Source organism: Oncorhynchus mykiss, chromosome 17, assembly GCF_057628025.1.
Source record: "Oncorhynchus mykiss isolate SJ-2025 chromosome 17, ASM5762802v1, whole genome shotgun sequence".
Classification (NCBI taxonomy): domain Eukaryota; kingdom Metazoa; phylum Chordata; class Actinopteri; order Salmoniformes; family Salmonidae; genus Oncorhynchus; species Oncorhynchus mykiss.
The window spans coordinates 72,204,717-72,222,500 of NC_143038.1; the positions used below are offsets into that span (position 1 = coordinate 72,204,717).

At 41.4% G+C, this 17,784-nt stretch overlaps 1 protein-coding gene across 1 annotated transcript in view; it reads left to right on the forward strand.

Annotated features, from left to right (window-relative positions):
* LOC110493294 (sodium- and chloride-dependent taurine transporter) overlaps positions 1-905 on the forward strand; it is a 49,525-nt gene extending 48,620 nt beyond the window's left edge. The window contains exon 14 of the mRNA XM_090206488.1: positions 201-905. Coding sequence (XP_090062614.1) covers positions 201-359 — 159 coding nt within the window. The 3' untranslated portion in view covers positions 360-905. The remainder of the gene's footprint in view (positions 1-200) is intronic.
* Positions 906-17,784: the final 16,879 nt, after the last annotated feature.

A 17,784-nucleotide genomic window follows, 5' to 3' on the forward strand; every position in this document is an offset into this window, starting at 1 on the left:
CTCCTAGACCCCTACTCCTAGACCCTGGCCCCCTACTCCTAGACCCCTACTCCTAGACCCTGGCCCCCTACCCCTAGAACCCTGTGGAGGTCTCATGTCCATCCATCTATAACAGATACACTTACAGTCATATAATCATACTTGTATATTGGTATTTACTGTGAAGTTAAACAGAGCTTTTCTTTTTTTTCTCCCTCCAGAGGATCAAGGCTGTGGCGGCTCCGCTAGGAGGTGCTAGCTCCCGTCCAGCCGACCACCGTTCTAAGGGCAAGGCTTGCGAGCTGGCCTTCCCGCTGGACCCCAACGGGAACAACGGCCTGATCAAGCCCACCCACACTATTGTAGAAACCATGATGTGAGCGCTCTCTGTGAGAGGAAAGATTCTTTTTTTTAATACCCCGCTTTCTATGTTATTATACTATATTATCGCTAAACTAGTTGTAGGACCAGGTTTACATGTATCTGCACTAGGACGGTTCTTGTTTTTTTGTTTTGTTTTCTACAGAGGAAGTTACACTATTGGGTTTCCTGTCTATGTTTTTAATATTTTTTCATTAAACTATTGTTAAGAATATTAATGTTATTATGATTGAAGTTAAAAGTTTAAAAAAAAAAAAAAATTGATCTCCAAGTCACATGGAGCAGCAGTATCTTATAAGAACAGAATCAGACATTACCTACTTATTTTCCCCTGTTGAATTATTAGTGGTCTGTCTCTATTTTGGCGTGGATACTTTTTAAGAAAGAAAAAAAGAAAGCTGTATAAAACCCGGAAGAACGAAATGTGTGTCGTGGTTTCAGCTGTAACATTTGATCAACCTAGTTGCTCTCAGCTTTAACTAATGTCTATAGTATGATAATATTGTGGAGGTGGTGCCTCTTGTAATACAGTGAGATTAGTCGAGTGTGTTTTGTCGTTGATGTTTGTTGTAAAATTTACAGCTGAACCTGAACGTACCTCCACTACTAAGCTGAGTTCAGGGTCCAAGAACATCTCATCTACAGTTGCGGGCCACTAAAACAAAACAAAAATGAAACCCTGTACCTGTCTGCTGTACCGGGTTTTGTGACAAACAATTGCTAGAAGGCACTTGAGCATCTTGACCCAATTGTTTTGCCAGTTCATATATAACACTGCAGTGCAACCTAACGTTTTAGTGCCAGCAACTGTACTTGGCTGTGGAGGTACAGACCTGTCCTCCCTGTACGGTGTACTGTGTACATACAGTCAGCCCAACTCCATTTTAGACTAGACTACAATCGGTGTGGACACTACTGCTACGTACCATCCATCCATCCCAGTGCATACACTAGCTACATCACACGTGTTTAAAGTCTCTGTTTGATTATTTTCACTTAAATAATGCAGTGGGTTTTCCTTTATTCTTAGTGTTTTAGTCTCTTGTCGTATTTCTGGCAATAGATAGAGGACGTGACATAGTGGCAAGTCAATAAGAAGCACAACAGCACACTATATTACGCATTTACCATCTCTGAAGTCTGTCTCAACATCACTATATTACACATTTACCATCTCTGAAGTCTGTCTGTTCCATGATTGATAGGAGCCTAAAGGACCTGCCATAATGACATGATACATTAATGTATATTCCCCATACAGTAACTATTGAAGTACAACTTAATTTATACTCCCCATACAGTAACTATTGCTCATTAAGGAACCATCCAAATGCAAGCAAACCTCTTATCAATAAGATCTTTCCATTGAATTGCTGTAGGCTAGGTCAGTGAAATTCTGATGTAATTGACTAATATACTAACTAATAATATCCACTCCCTGCAGCCTTCTCACACTAAGCTTAGTTTCAAATATTACATTAGTACAGCTTTTCAAAGAGGCAGAAACAATTCAAACAAAAGCCTGTTGAGATTTGAAGCGTTTATGATTCACAATGCAAAGATAGTCTTCACAATGCAAAGATAGTCTTCACAAAGCAAAGATAGTCTTCACAATGCAAAGATAGTCTTCACAAAGCAAAGATATTCTTCACAATGCAAAGATATTCTTCACAATGCAAAGATAGTCTTCACAATGCAAAGATATTCTTCACAATGCAAAGATAGTCTTCACAATGCAAAGATATTCTTCACAATGCAAAGATATTCTTCACAATGCAAAGATATTCTTCACAATGCAAAGATATTCTTCACAATGCAAAGATATTCTTCTTCGAATGGAATGTTGAAAAGTGAAACCCCACATAGTGAATGGAAACTTTGGTTGATTTTTATTTAAAAATTTTGTTGTATACAATTAGAAAATGTTTTTTTTTTATTTGACTTTTATTGTTTTTCTATCACATTTTTTTTTTGCCTTTTGTATTCAAAATGTAAAATGTAAAAATGACCAGCCCGTCTCCACACTTCCTGAGGATGTAACGTCAGTTAACAACTTGCTGTTAATCAACAAAACTGCAATTTGTAATGTGCAATACTTTGTAGAAAGATAAGTATGTTTTTCACTCTGTTTTTAAAAAAATAATTTTTAAATAGGTTGTACTTTTTACTTTGGAAGTAATGGAGAAAAGAGGATAAAACATTCTAAAACAATGCGAGAGACAAAAAAAAATACAATTTCAGGGGCCAATGAAAACCACAAAATGTTATGCCATAATATCAACAAAGAAACAATGTTCATTGCAGTAGTATCATTCTCTGTCATAACACACACACACACACACACACACACACACACACACACACACACACACACACACACACACACACACACACACACACACACACACACACACACACACACACACACACACACACACACACACACACACACACACACAATTTGATTCATCTTTACCAAAAGATATACACAAATATTGTCGCAATGAAAGTAGTCCTGCCATTTTATAACTATTGACTCAATGCTTTCTCGTAGTCTGAATTGACCTGTGACGTACAGGTGACATTCTAAAATGATGCTGCCACCAAACTTAGGCCTACCTGTGATTCAAAGGGGTTAAATGTGGAAGACATTTCAGTTGAATGCAGTCAGTTGTTTAACTGACTAGGTATCCCCTTTTACTTTTACCATAGTGCTGTTAGTTTGTATAGGAGATTATGACCCGCAGAAATTAAACGCGAGCAGTTAGCTAGCTAGATACCTGTAACAAATCACTAGTAGTTAGCTAGCTAGGTACCTGTAACAAATCACTAGTAGTTAGCTAGCTAGATACCTGTAACAAATCACTAGTAGTTAGCTAGCTAGGTACCTGTAACAAATCACTAGTAGTTAGCTAGCTAGATACCTGTAACAAATCACTAGTAGTTAGCTAGCTAGATACCTGTAACAAATCACTAGTAGTTCGCTAGCTAGGTGCCTTACAGGTGCCGTATCAAAGAAGCTCACTGAAAACCAAATGAAAAAGCATTATTATGGTGAAGATAATGGCACCCAGTCCATCGCTGGAGATTGGAGAAGTCTATCACAGATAGAAAACATAGTGTTAAACTTCTTAACTCTCCTGCCTCGTATACATTACATGACATACCTTTATAAGAATGTACAAGGGAAAATGTTTTTAATCCATAAAGAAGAAACCTTTTTAAAAAAAAAAAAAATTTGAAAGATTTTATTTTTTATTTCTATGGCGCTAAATAACCTGTAAAGCAAAAAATGTGTATTTAAAACGAGGGTTTTACTGAGAAAAACGTAAAATCTTTTTATTTCTAAATAAAAAATAAAAGAAATTGGTAGAAAAGCCTGTGCTCATGTGCAGTGAGAGTGTCCCATGGTGAGTCTATAGGGCACATTATAAAGCAGCGAGCTTGCACTTTAGTCATTCAACATCATAATTAATAATAAATCATAATAATAGATTGGATTTATATTGAGCTTTTCCAGATGCATTACATAGCAAAAAAAGGGGGGGGGGGGGGGGAGGGGACGACTCACCTCATCCACCACCATTGTGTAGCATGGCGGCCATTTTGGAAAATCAACTCCCACCACATATCCACATATCATGACGGAGAGGTGAGGAAGAACTAATTGCTGGGTGTAAGGACCCAGTGCTCCCTCCACAAACCCCCACACTAGGGGGCTAAAGCCGCTACACCACAGGCTTCTCCAGGGCAGTTTAGCCTCTTGTCTCCCTATCACCCCACAACAATGCTGCTTCCAAGACAAATGACTTAAGAGGCTTGTGTAGTTAGTACTACACATTAAACATTGTGTCTTAGTGTCACACGTAGGTTGAGACATACTCTTGTCGTAAAGAATGTTGCTAAAATAAAATAGCGCTCACACATTTCATATAAAGAGGCACCATTTCTTCAGGCGGATAACGGAGATGCTACAGGGAACGGTCTTACATTGAAGTCACTGAGCAGACGATCTTATCCAGAGCAACTTACAGAAGTGAATACAAAACATCTTTGTACTGATCCACCGTAGGAATCGAACCCACAAGCCTAGCGTTGCAAGCACCACACTCTACCAAATCAAAAGTGTATTTGTCACGTGCGCCGAATACAACAGGTAGTTAGCTAGCTAGTTACCTGTAACAAATCACTAGTAGTTAGCTAGGTATCTAGCTAGCTAGACCTTACAGTGAAATCCTTACTTACAAGCCCTTAACCAACAGTGCAATGTTTAAGTAAAACATAGGCATTATGTAAACAATAGACATGTAAATTAATTAAAAAAAACAGTACAATGAAAGTGAAATTAACAATAGTGAGACTATATACAGGGGGTACTGGTACAGAGTCAATGTGGAGGCTATATACAGGGGGTACTGGTACAGAGTCAATGTGGAGGCTATATACAGGGGGTACTGGTACAGAGTCAATGTGGAGACTATATACAGGTGGTACCGGTACAGAGTCAATGTGGAGGCTATATACAGGGGGTACCGGTACAGAGTCAATGTGGAGGCTATATACAGGTGGTACTGGTACAGAGTCAATGTGGAGGCTATATGCAGGTGGTACTGGTACAGAGTCAATGTGGAGGCTATATACAGGGGGTACTGGTACAGAGTCAATGTGGAGGCTAAATACAGGGGGTACCGGTACAGAGTCAATGTGGAGGCTAAATACAGGGGGTACCGGTACAGAGTCAATGTGGAGGCTATATACAGGGGGTACCGGTACAGAGTCAATGTGGAGGCTATATGCAGGTGGTACCGGTACAGAGTCAATGTGGAGGCTATATACAGGGGGTACCGGTACAGAGTCAATGTGGAGTCTATATACAGGGGGTACCGGTACAGAGTCAATGTGGAGGCTATATACAGGTGGTACCGGTACAGAGTCAATGTGGAGGCTATATACAGGGGGTACTAGTACAGAGTCAATGTGGAGGCTATATACAGGGGGTACTGGTACAGGGTCAATGTGGAGGCTATATGCAGGTGGTACCGGTACAGAGTCAATGTGGAGGCTATATACAGGGGGTACTGGTACAGAGTCAATGTGGAGGCTATATACAGGGGGTACCGGTACAGAGTGAATGTGGAGGCTATATACAGGGGGTACTGGTACAGAGTCAATGTGGAGGCTATATACAGGGGGTACTGGTACAGAGTCAATGTGGAGGCTATATACAGGGGGTACCGGTACAGAGTGAATGTGGAGGCTATATACAGGGGGTACTGGTACAGAGTCAATGTGGAGGCTAAATACAGGGGGTACTGGTACAGGGTCAATGTGGAGGCTATATGCAGGTGGTACCGGTAGAGAGTCAATGCACCGGTTAGTCGGGCTAATTGCGGTAATATGTACATGTAGGTATAGTTAAAGTGACTATACATAGACGATAAACAGAGAGTGGCAGCAGCGTAAAAGAGGGGTTGGCGAGTTGGGGGTGGCGGGACACAATGCAGATAATTCAGGTAGCCAATGTGCGTGGGCCACCGACTAGTCGGGCTAATTGAGGTAATATGTACTTGAATGTATTGAGCCACATGGCGATCTCACCATACATAACGATGACTGAAGACGCGGCGAGTTATTGGCCGAACAATAAACACGATCGCGGTTACCAAATAAATCTTAATTTGGGATCAATTTTACAGATACATATTTACATGTAACATGTTACATAAATATGTATCTGCAGAAAGACTAAATGTCATTTCAAAATGAAATCTGTTCCCATTTAATTCAATGCAACGATAGTCAATTATTATAATTCATTAACACAGCAGGTATGCAAGGGACACATTATGTTGAAATCGAACACGACATTGAGTATAGTAGAAAATAGCAGATATAGATCATGTTTTTTATTTTTTATTTTGACTGTATCTGTCTTGGAATGAGCTTGACCTATGGAGACATAGCCTGGTCCCAGATCAGTTTATGCTGTCTGGTCGACCCCTATGGTCCTGACTCACCAGAGGGTTAGTAAAAACAGAACAGATCTGGGACCAGGCTAGAGAATCCATGCTTCATCAATCAGATTAGCAACGCAGCCCCACCTCTCCTACTGTAACTGTGATCCTGCTGCCTGTGCTGTGGTGAACATTGGATGTGTTCCTTAGAGAGTCCTCAGCTCCTCTCATATTTATTTCCCAAGTACCTTTATGAAGACCAAACTGATTGATGTGACAATATATGACCTCTATTGTACTACTGTTCTTCATATCATTGCTTTGTGCTGTTATTGCCTGGTTTTTACATTTCTAGTGATGATAAAAAAAAAGCATATTTTTAGTAAGTATCCTTTGCTTTGATAGGTGACATTTGTAATTTGACAACTTTGTGAGGGGAAAAGTGAAAAATAAACATCTTTAAAAAATATATATATATTGTGGGTTTGTTAACTTTTTTTTTTACATAATATGGTCAATTTCTTAATTTAATTTAATTCTTTAATTTAATTTGATATAAATATAACATCAGAAACCAGGTATCATTATGCACTGTAGGTTTTTAGTCATTTCAGCATCCATCACCCAAACTACCTGGTTTACAATCGTCTATTGTGTGGGAGAAGCCTGATGAATTTGCAGTATAATGTCTTCCAATGTCACATACTGTGTGACAAAAGTTGATCAAACTCACTTCTATACCCGTTCAAACCATGATTTACCAGCAGTGAAAGTAAACGCAAGTCCCAAACATTATAACTACGTGTTTTTCTTGACCCAGTATCTGCAGACGAAGCCTCACCGATAAAAGATTTCACACACTGATCTGGGCCTGTATTGACAGTGTCTCGGAGCAGGAACTCTCTGTCCAATATAATATTTTTTTCAGTATCATGTTAAAAGCTAAACTAATCCTATATCAGTACTTCTACTTTGTGTCCACAGGCCCTGATCCCTGGCTGAAGAGTTTATGTTAGCCCCTGGGGAAGATAAGTCTATTCTTAAAATAAACACAACAGTTATTTCTTCAAGTAAGAATTTAGTTTTGTTTTTCATTTTGTGTCTGCCAGATTTCTCCAGGAATAGCTTATTATGGCAGAGGATATATTTGTGGAAAGATTTGGCATTTGCGCTCTGTAATAACAATAAAATAACCTATTTCCTCTCGTGTTCCTGTTCTTGTTCTTGCCTTTTATTCAACTCAGATGTTCAAAAAGTTATAAGTCATACAAACATATTTCAATCTGACTTCATCAGGACCAAAAATAAAGGTTTCAAAAAGGTCTCTTGAACTTTCATTTTAGTTTCATGTGTTTTAACCTTTTAAGAGTTTCATGTCTCTCTGTCTCTCTGTGTGGAGAGACTCTCTCTGTTTCTCTGTGTGGAGAGACTCTCTCTGTCTCTCTGTGTGGAGAGACTCTCTCTGTCTCTCTGTGGAGAGACTCTCTCTCTCTGTCTCTCTCTGTCTGTCTCTCTCTCTCTCTGTCTCTCTGTGTGGAGAGACTCTCTCTGTCTCTGTGTGGAGAGACTCTCTGTCTCTCTCTCTCTCTGTGTGGAGAGACTCTCTGTCTCTCTCTCTCTCTGTCTCTCTCTGTCTCTCTGTGTGGAGAGACTCTCTCTGTCTCTCTCTCTCTGTCTCTCTCTGTCTCTCTGTGTGGAGAGACTCTCTCTGTCTGTGTGGAGAGACTCTCTCTCTCTGTCTCTGTGTGGAGAGACTCTCTCTCTGTCTCTCTCTCTGTCTGTCTCTCTCTCTCGTTGTCTCTCTGTGTGGAGAGACTCTCTCTCTCTCTGTGTGGAGAGACTGTCTCTCTCTGTCTCTGTGTGGAGAGACTCTCTCTCTCTCTCTCTGTCTCTCTCTCCCTCTCTGTCTCTCTTTCTCCCTCTCTCTCTCTCTCTGTCTCTCTCTCCCTCTCTCTCTCTCTCTCTCTCTCTCTCCTTCTCTCTCTCTGTCTCTCTCTCTCTCTGTGTGTGTGGAGATCATGTGTTGCTTTGCGCTCCTCCGGCTGGGTGAAAAACAGGAAGTGAGTGACAGTTGACATCTGCCTGCAGTAGCAGGAAGCCTCTGTTTCTGCTCTGCTTTGTCCTGGAGATAGACAACTGTTGTGTGCACCGTGTTGCAGGCCATGGTTAGGGTTGTATTCATTAGGGCACACCGTAGCAACAGTGTTTCCTTTTCGTCAAGTTCAGGCAGTCCCTCTTTGTCTCAGTCCTTTTTCTTCCATTTTGGGGACCGATGAATCCCTGCTGTTTGCGTCGTGCAGTGGCAATGGCAGATAGTGGCCAAGCAGCGAGAGAAGTTGAAAAATACTGTAATGTTACCCTAGCCTCTAATCTTAGAAATATATTTAGTTCTTCTCAGAAGGTGCTGGAAAAATAAAACTCACACTAAGTTGGCTAAGCCACACAACAAAACATATATATATATATTTTTTTTTTTGGGGGGGGGGGGTGTTACCAAGCCTAAACACAATTTAGAGCATAGCCATTTGAAGAGTGTGTGTTTGTATACATACTGTATGTACTCTCAGCATTACGTAAAGAAAGGCCCAAAGGCATACATCATTAAGAACCCAGTTTACCTCTGCACTACATTAAGAACCCAGTTTACCTCTGCACTACATTAAGACCCCAGTTTACCTCTGCACTACATTAAGAACCCAGTTTACCTCTACAGTAAGACCCCAGTTTACCTCTGCACTACATTAAGAACCCAGTTTACCTCTACATTAAGAACCCAGATTACCTCTACATTAAGAACCCAGATTACCTCTACATTAAGAACCCAGTTTACCTCTACAGTAAGACCCCAGTTTACCTCTGCACTACATTAAGAACCCAGTTTACCTCTACACTACATTAAGAACCCAGTTTACCTCTACACTACATTAAGAACCCAGTTTACCTCTACACTACATTAAGAACCCAGTTTACCTCTGCACTACATTAAGAACCCAGTTTACCTCTACATTAAGAACCCAGTTTACCTCTACAGTAAGACCCCAGTTTACCTCTGCACTACATTAAGAACCCAGTTTACCTCTACATTAAGAACCCAGTTTACCTCTGCACTACATTAAGAACCCAGTTTACCTCTACATTAAGAACCCAGATTTCCTCTACAGTAAGACCCCAGTTTACCTCTACAGTAAGACCCCAGTTTACCTCTACACTACATTAAGAACCCAGTTTACCTCTACACTACATTAAGAACCCAGTTTACCTCTACACTACATTAAGAACCCAGTTTACCTCTGCACTACATTAAGAACCCAGTTTACCTCTGCACTACATTAAGAACCCAGTTTACCTCTGCAGTAAGAACCCAGTTTACCTCTACACTACAGTAAGAACCCAGTTTACCTCTGCACTACAGTAAGAACCCAGTTTACCTCTACATTAAGCAAAGAAGGATAAACAAATAGTGAAATTGCCTTCCACCCCTACTTAAACATGATACTACAACAGCAGCAGTGTGTGTGTGTGTGTGTGTGTGTGTTTGTACATGTATTTGTATGTGTTTGGGATAATGTAAATACGGTATCAACAACAACATTTCATGTCTATAAATCTGGAAATTCATAAACTTACCTTTAGGGTCTATTCAATCCATATCGCGTAAATTCACCGCTACAGTGTGATTTAAACCGACTGCCTTCTCGGCTCAATCGGAAATTACCTTTCAATTATGTACAGTAGTTCAATCTGTAACAATAAACATATTTAAATTCTGTTACTCTAAGTTGCAATAAACATATTCAAATAACAACATTTCATTTTCACTTTATGACACAAAACACGTAGCAAAAAAATATGTTTATTTTTGTATAATTATTTTTTTTTCCTTCATAAAAAAAAAAAAAGAAAAGTCCAAAATAAAAACAACGGTTACATCATCAGCCCGATCTCAACCTCAATGACCTAAATTGATATACGTTTCTTTCCTTTCTTGTGCTTCGATCCATCGAGGGAGAAAAGCATCATATAAAAAAATACTATACAGAGAAATAGAACTTCGATAAACACATTTAAAAAATACACACTATCAATGCATGCATCAACTCCACCTTTTAAATGCATAGGGAGGGGATGGTGAGTGCTTGACTTGGTCCAGGAACTAAACGTTCTACTGCTTGAGTTCCTGTTCCTGTTAATAGAATATTAGCTCAAAAAGTATTGTGGAGCTGCTGCACCTAAATATAAACAGTACAGGAACCCGAAATGAGTCCCTATTTCAGTCCAAGTCAAGCACAGGGGATGATCACATGTAAAACTCCTAAAAAGTTTGTTAAACTCAAACCTTAAGAAGAGGTATTTCTTTTTTTTTGGGGGGGGGGGGGGGGGGGGGCACTTCATATTGTGAAGAAAAACACTTGTCTTCCATCTCAAAGTTTCATCATTTGTACATTAAGATACTTACAGTACACGTAACACTCTATTCTATCGAAGTGCTTTGAGAATGACCATTTTAAAAGTTTCGTTTTCCCCTTTGAGAAAAACAGAATCTGTTTTCCAAAGTATTCCCAGTCCCTAACCCTAACCCTAACCCTGACCCTAACCCTGACCCTAACCCTAACCCTGACCCTAACCCTAACCCTGACCCTAACCCTAACCCAGTCCATATAATCTTACCCATTATGAACTGAAAAGCCTGACCCTAACCCTAACCCAGTCCATATAATCTTACCCATTATGAACTGAAAAGCCAAAAACTGATCCTGGATCAGCAACACTTCTCTGAGATGTTTTATTAGACGCAGAATTATGAAACTGCTCTGTGGATATCTGGGTTAAGGACCTGGTCATCTGAGCTCATCCAACCACCTCAAGCAAAACACATTATTAACAATGGCCTTCCATTACCAGGGGCAGATTTTGTTTACGTAAGAACTTATAGAGACACAGAACATAGAGAGAGAGAGAGAGAGAGACACATAACACAGAGAGAGAGAGAGACACACAGAACATAGAGAGTGAGAGAGAGAGAGAGAGAGAGAGAGAGAGAGAGAGAGAGAGAGAGAGAGAGAGAGAGAGAGAGAGAGAGAGAGAGAGAGAGAGAGAGAGAGAGAAAGTGGAGAGTTCTGTGAACAGCAGGACCAGGCCAGTTCCGTGGGCAATAATACAAGCTTGAACAGAGAAGCTGATTGTTCTTATGAGAATTCTCCAAAATCTCCAAGAACAATGAGTGCTCTGTACTTTATAGACCCAACTGGTGCTTTCCAACACTGGGTATAAACGGAACTCTGGGTATAGCAGTATTCTTCGGGTCATTGTTCCTGCTGGAAGGTGAACCTCCATCCCAGTCTCAAATCTTTTGAAGACTGAAACAGGTTTCCCTCAAGATGTTTTCAGCACCATCCATCATTCCTTAAATTCTGACCAGTTTCCCAGTCCCTGCCGATGAAAAACATACCCACAGCATGATGCTGCTACCACCATGCTTCACTGTGGGGATGATGTTCTCGGGGTGATGAGAGTTGTTGGGTTTGCGCCAGACAGCGTTTTCCTTGATGGCCAAAAAGCTCAATTTTAGTCTCATCTAACCCAAGTACCTTCTTCCATATGTTTGGGGAGTCTCCCACATGCCTTTTGGCGAACACCAAACGTGTTTGCTTATTCTTTTCTTTGTAAAGCCCAGCTCTGTGGAGTGTACGGCTTAAAGTGGTCGTATGGACAGATACTCCAATCTCCGCTGTGAAGCTTTGCAGCTCCTTCAGGGTTATCTTTGTTTAACTGGGAAAGTGTGTCTAAATTAGGCTTCAGATCCAGAAGGACAGAGGATAGAGGAATAGAGGGATAGAGGGGTAGAGGGGTAGATGGATGGAGTGGTAGAGGGATGGAGGGGTAGCGGGGTAGACGGATGGAGGGGCAGTTGGAAGGATGGAGGGATAGAGGGGTGGAGGGATGGAGGGGTAGAGTGATGGAGTGGTAGAGGGATGGAGGGGTAGCAGGGTAGAGGGATAGAGGGATGGAGGGGCAGTTGGAAGGATGGAGGGATAGAGGGGTGGAGGGATGGAGGGGTAGATAGTAGGGTAGAGGGGTGGAGGGATGGAGGGGTAGATAGTAGGGTAGAGGGGTGGAGGGATGGAGGGATAGAGGGGTGGAGGGATGGATGGTTAGATAGTAGGGTGGAGGTATGGAGGGATAGAGGGGTGGAGGGATGGAGGGGTAGATGGAGTGGTAGAGGGATAAAGGGATATAGGGGTGGAGGGGTAGAGGTATGGAGGGATAGAAGGATAGAAGGATGGAGGGATGGAAGGATGGAGGGATGGAGGGATAGAAGGATAGAGGGATGGAGGAATGGAAGGATAGAAGGATAGAAGAATGGAGGGATGGAAGGATAGAAGGATAGAAGGATGGAGGGATGGAAGGATGGAGGGATGGAGGGATAGAATGATAGAGGGATGGAGGGATGGAAGGATAGAAGGATAGAAGGATAGAAGGATGGAGGGATGGAGGGATAGAATGATAGAAGGATAGAAGGATAGAAGGATGGAGGGATGGAAGGATAGAAGGGTGGAGGGATAGAGGGATAGAGGTATGGAGGGATAGAAGGATAGAAGCATGGAGGGATGGAGGAATAGAGGTATGGAGGTGGTAGACAGAAAGGAGGACAAACCTAAGAAAACATCAGTTGGATAAACAAAGACAACCTGGAAGTGGCATTACTCTAATATTATGTCTCTGAGTGTTGCTTGAGAGAAGCTGTAAATCCATTTGGCCAAAATGGTGAAAAATGAAAGAACATCAATCAATACACACAAAATAAAAACAGATAACAGTATACACATACTCATCCATCCACAGACAAATCACAGTATGTCCAGATTAAAGTTGCTGAAGGACCAAACACTTTAGTTTTTTTTTATCCCCATCACCAATAGCAGCAGGCTTTCTTCTTGTGCATTGTCATCCTTCACCCTTTGTCCAAAGTGTGTGTCTTTGTGTGTGGGTGTGTGTGTGTGCGTGGGTGTGTCTGTTTGTGTGTCTGTGTGTGCGTGGGTGTGTCTATTTGTGTGTGTGTGTGTGTTTGTGTCTGTGAGTGTGTGTGAGTGGGTGGGTGGGTGCGTGTGTGTGTCTATGTGTTTGTGTGTGTGTGTCTGTGTGTTTGTGTGTTTGTGTCTGTGTGTGTGTGTGTGTTTGTGTGTGTCTGTTTGTGTGTGTGTGTGTTTGTGTCTGTGTGTGTCTGTGTGTGTCTGTGTGTGTGTGTGTGTGTGTGTGTGTGTGTGTGTGTGTGTGTGTGTGTGTGTGTGTGTGTGTTTGTGTCTGTGTGTGTGTGTGTGTGTGTGTGTGTGTGTGTGTGTGTGTGTGTCTGTGTGTGTGTGTCTGTGTGTGTGTGTGTGTGTGTGTGTGTGTGTGTGTGTGTGTGTGTGCGTGCGTGCGTGCGTGCGTGTGTGTGTGTGCGTGTGTGTCTTTTTCTCTGTGTGTGTGTGTATGTGTGTGTGTGCGTGTGTGTTTCCATATGTATGTGTGGTTGCTTTTCCAGGCCAAATGGCTTCTGCTTTTCGATGATTCAAACAAACAAAACTCAAACAAAATGAAAACATTTTCAGGCTACACTGAGTGTACAAAACATTAGGAACACCTTGTCTTTCCATGACATCGGCTGACCAGGTGAATCCAGGTGAAAGATATGATCCCTTATTGATGTCACCTGTTAAATCCACTTCAATCAGTGTAGATGAAGGGGAGGAGACAGGTTAAATAAGGACTTTTAACCCTTGAGACAATTAAGACATGGCTTGTGTATGTATTTGTGCCATTAAGAGGGTGAATGGACAAGACAAAGGATTTAAGTTCATTTGAATGGGGTATGGTAGTAGGTACCAGGCACACCGGTTTGTGTCAAGAACTGCAATGCTGCTGGGTTTTTCACGCTCAACAGTTTATTGTGTGTATCAAGAATGGTCCACCACCCAAAGAACATTCAGCTAAAACCTGACACAACAGGTTGTAAGCTCCCGAGTCGCAACAGAGTGCAAGAGGCGTCACTACGGTCCCTGGTTCGATTCCAGGCTGTATCACATCCGGCCGTGATTGGGACTCCCATAGTGGCCCAGCGTCGGCCGGGGTAGGATGTCATTGTAAATAAAAATGTGTTCTTAAACTGACTTGCCTAGTTAAATAAAGGTTAAATAAAAATAAAAAACAATTGGGAGTCAATATGGGCCAGCATCCCTGTGGAACGCTTTCGACACCTCGTACAGTCCATGCCCCGGCGAATTGAGGCTGTTCTGAGGGCAAAAATGGGGGGAGTGAAACTCGATATTAGGAAGGTGTTCTTAATTTTTTGTCCACTCACTGTATGACATAGGCAAATTGTTTCTTCTTCTTCTATGTTTTTGTTAAGAGGCTGCTAGAATGGCAACACATGAAACACAAGACTTGTGGGGAAAATGCATCTGTAAAAAAAAGTCTTCATTTCTTTTTGCACCAGGGTTGGTGGGGCTGAAGACACTTCTCAGTGTTTGAGAGATCTGGGAGTCTCTAAGGATTTTGTTATTGAGTCCAGTGGCCACGAACAGTGTCTTTGGCTCTGAGCCTGTTTCTCTGAGCCTGTTTCTCTGTGTCTTTGGCTCTGAGCCTGTTTCTCTGAGCCTGTTTCTCTGTCTTTAGCTCTGAGCCTGTTTCTCTGAGCCTGTTTCTCTGAGTCTGTTTCTCTGAGCCTGTTTCTCTGAGCCTGTTTCTCTGTGTCTTTGGCTCTGAGCCTGTTTCTCTGTGTCTTTGGCTCTGAGCCTGTTTCTCTGAGCCTGTTTCTCTGTGTCTGTGGATCTGAGACTGTTCCTCTGAGCCTGTTTCTCTGTGTATCTGAGTCTGTTTCTCTGAGCCTGTTTCTCGGTGTCTGTGGATCTGAGTCTGTTTCTCTGAGCCTGTTTCTCGGTGTCTGTGGATCTGAGTCTGTTTCTCTGAGCCTGTTTCTCGGTGTCTGTGGATCTGAGTCTGTTTCTCTGAGCCAGTTGGTTCTAGTAAAGGGATCTAGTGAACATGTCAACTTTTATTTTTTATTTGTATAGTAAAGTTACAGGTCTATAGTCTATAGTACTGGTCTGTGTCTTTAGTTACAGGTCTATAGTACTGGTCTGTGTCTTTAGTTACAGGTCTATAGTCTATAGTACTGGTCTGTGTCTTTAGTCACAGGTCTATAGTACTGGTCTGTGTCTTTAGTCACAGGTCTATAGTCTATAGTACTGGTCTGTGTCTTTAGTCACAGGTCTATAGTACTGGTCTGTGTCTTTAGTCACAGGTCTATAGTCTATAGTACTGGTCTGTGTCTTTAGTCACAGGTCTATAGTCTATAGTACTGGTCTGTGTCTTTAGTTACAGGTCTATAGTCTATAGTACTGGTCTGTGTCTTTAGTTACAGGTCTATAGTCTATAGTACTGGTCTGTGTCTTTAGTCACAGGTCTATAGTCTATAGTACTGGTCTGTGTCTTTAGTTACAGGTCTATAGTACTGGTCTGTGTCTTTAGTTACAGGTCTATAGTCTATAGTACTGGTCTGTGTCTTTAGTCACAGGTCTATAGTACTGGTCTGTGTCTTTAGTTACAGGTCTATAGTCTATAGTACTGGTCTGTGTCTTTAGTCAAAGGTCTATAGTACTGGTCTGTGTCTTTAGTCACAGGTCTATAGTCTATAGTACTGGTCTGTGTCTTTAGTCACAGGTCTATAGTCTATAGTACTGGTCTGTGTCTTTAGTTACAGGTCTATAGTCTATAGTACTGGTCTGTGTCTTTAGTTACAGGTCTATAGTCTATAGTACTGGTCTGTCTTTAGTCACAGGTCTATAGTCTATAGTACTGGTCTGTGTCTTTAGTCACAGGTCTATAGTACTGGTCTGTGTCTTTAGTCACAGGTCTATAGTCTATAGTACTGGTCTGTGTCTTTAGTCACAGGTCTATAGTACTGGTCTGTGTCTTTAGTCACAGGTCTATAGTCTATAGTACTGGTCTGTGTCTTTAGTTACAGGTCTATAGTCTATAGTACTGGTCTGTGTCTTTAGTTACAGGTCTATAGTACTGGTCTGTGTCTTTAGTCACAGGTCTATAGTCTATAGTACTGGTCTGTGTCTTTAGTCACAGGTCTATAGTCTATAGTACTGGTCTGTGTCTTTAGTTACAGGTCTATAGTCTATAGTACTGGTCTGTGTCTTTAGTCACAGGTCTATAGTCTATAGTACTGGTCTGTGTCTTTAGTTACAGGTCTATAGTCTATAGTACTGGTCTGTGTCTTTAGTCACAGGTCTATAGTACTGGTCTGTGTCTTTAGTCACAGGTCTATAGTCTATAGTACTGGTCTGTGTCTTTAGTTACAGGTCTATAGTCTATAGTACTGGTCTGTGTCTTTAGTTACAGGTCTATAGTACTGGTCTGTGTCTTTAGTCACAGGTCTATAGTCTATAGTACTGGTCTGTGTCTTTAGTCACAGGTCTATAGTCTATAGTACTGGTCTGTGTCTTTAGTTACAGGTCTATAGTCTATAGTACTGGTCTGTGTCTTTAGTCACAGGTCTATAGTCTATAGTACTGGTCTGTGTCTTTAGTTACAGGTCTATAGTACTGGTCTGTGTCTTTATTTACAGGTCTATAGTCTATAGTACTGGTCTGTGTCTTTAGTCACAGGTCTATAGTACTGGTCTGTGTCTTTAGTTACAGGTCTATAGTCTATAGTACTGGTCTGTGTCTTTAGTCACAGGTCTATAGTACTGGTCTGTGTCTTTAGTCACAGGTCTATAGTCTATAGTACTGGTCTGTGTCTTTAGTCACAGGTCTATAGTCTATAGTACTGGTCTGTGTCTTTAGTTACAGGTCTATAGTCTATAGTACTGGTCTGTGTCTTTAGTTACAGGTCTATAGTCTATAGTACTGGTCTGTCTTTAGTCACAGGTCTATAGTCTATAGTACTGGTCTGTGTCTTTAGTCACAGGTCTATAGTACTGGTCTGTGTCTTTAGTCACAGGTCTATAGTCTATAGTACTGGTCTGTGTCTTTAGTCACAGGTCTATAGTCTATAGTACTGGTCTGTGTCTTTAGTTACAGGTCTATAGTCTATAGTACTGGTCTGTGTCTTTAGTCACAGGTCTATAGTACTGGTCTGTGTCTTTAGTCACAGGTATATAGTCTATAGTACTGGTCTGTGTCTTTAGTTACAGGTCTATAGTCTATAGTACTGGTCTGTGTCTTTAGTTACAGGTCTATAGTACTGGTCTGTGTCTTTAGTCACAGGTCTATAGTCTATAGTACTGGTCTGTGTCTTTAGTCACAGGTCTATAGTCTATAGTACTGGTCTGTGTCTTTAGTTACAGGTCTATAGTCTATAGTACTGGTCTGTGTCTTTAGTTACAGGTCTATAGTCTATAGTACTGGTCTGTGTCTTTAGTCACAGGTCTATAGTCTATAGTACTGGTCTGTGTCTTTAGTCACAGGTCTATAGTACT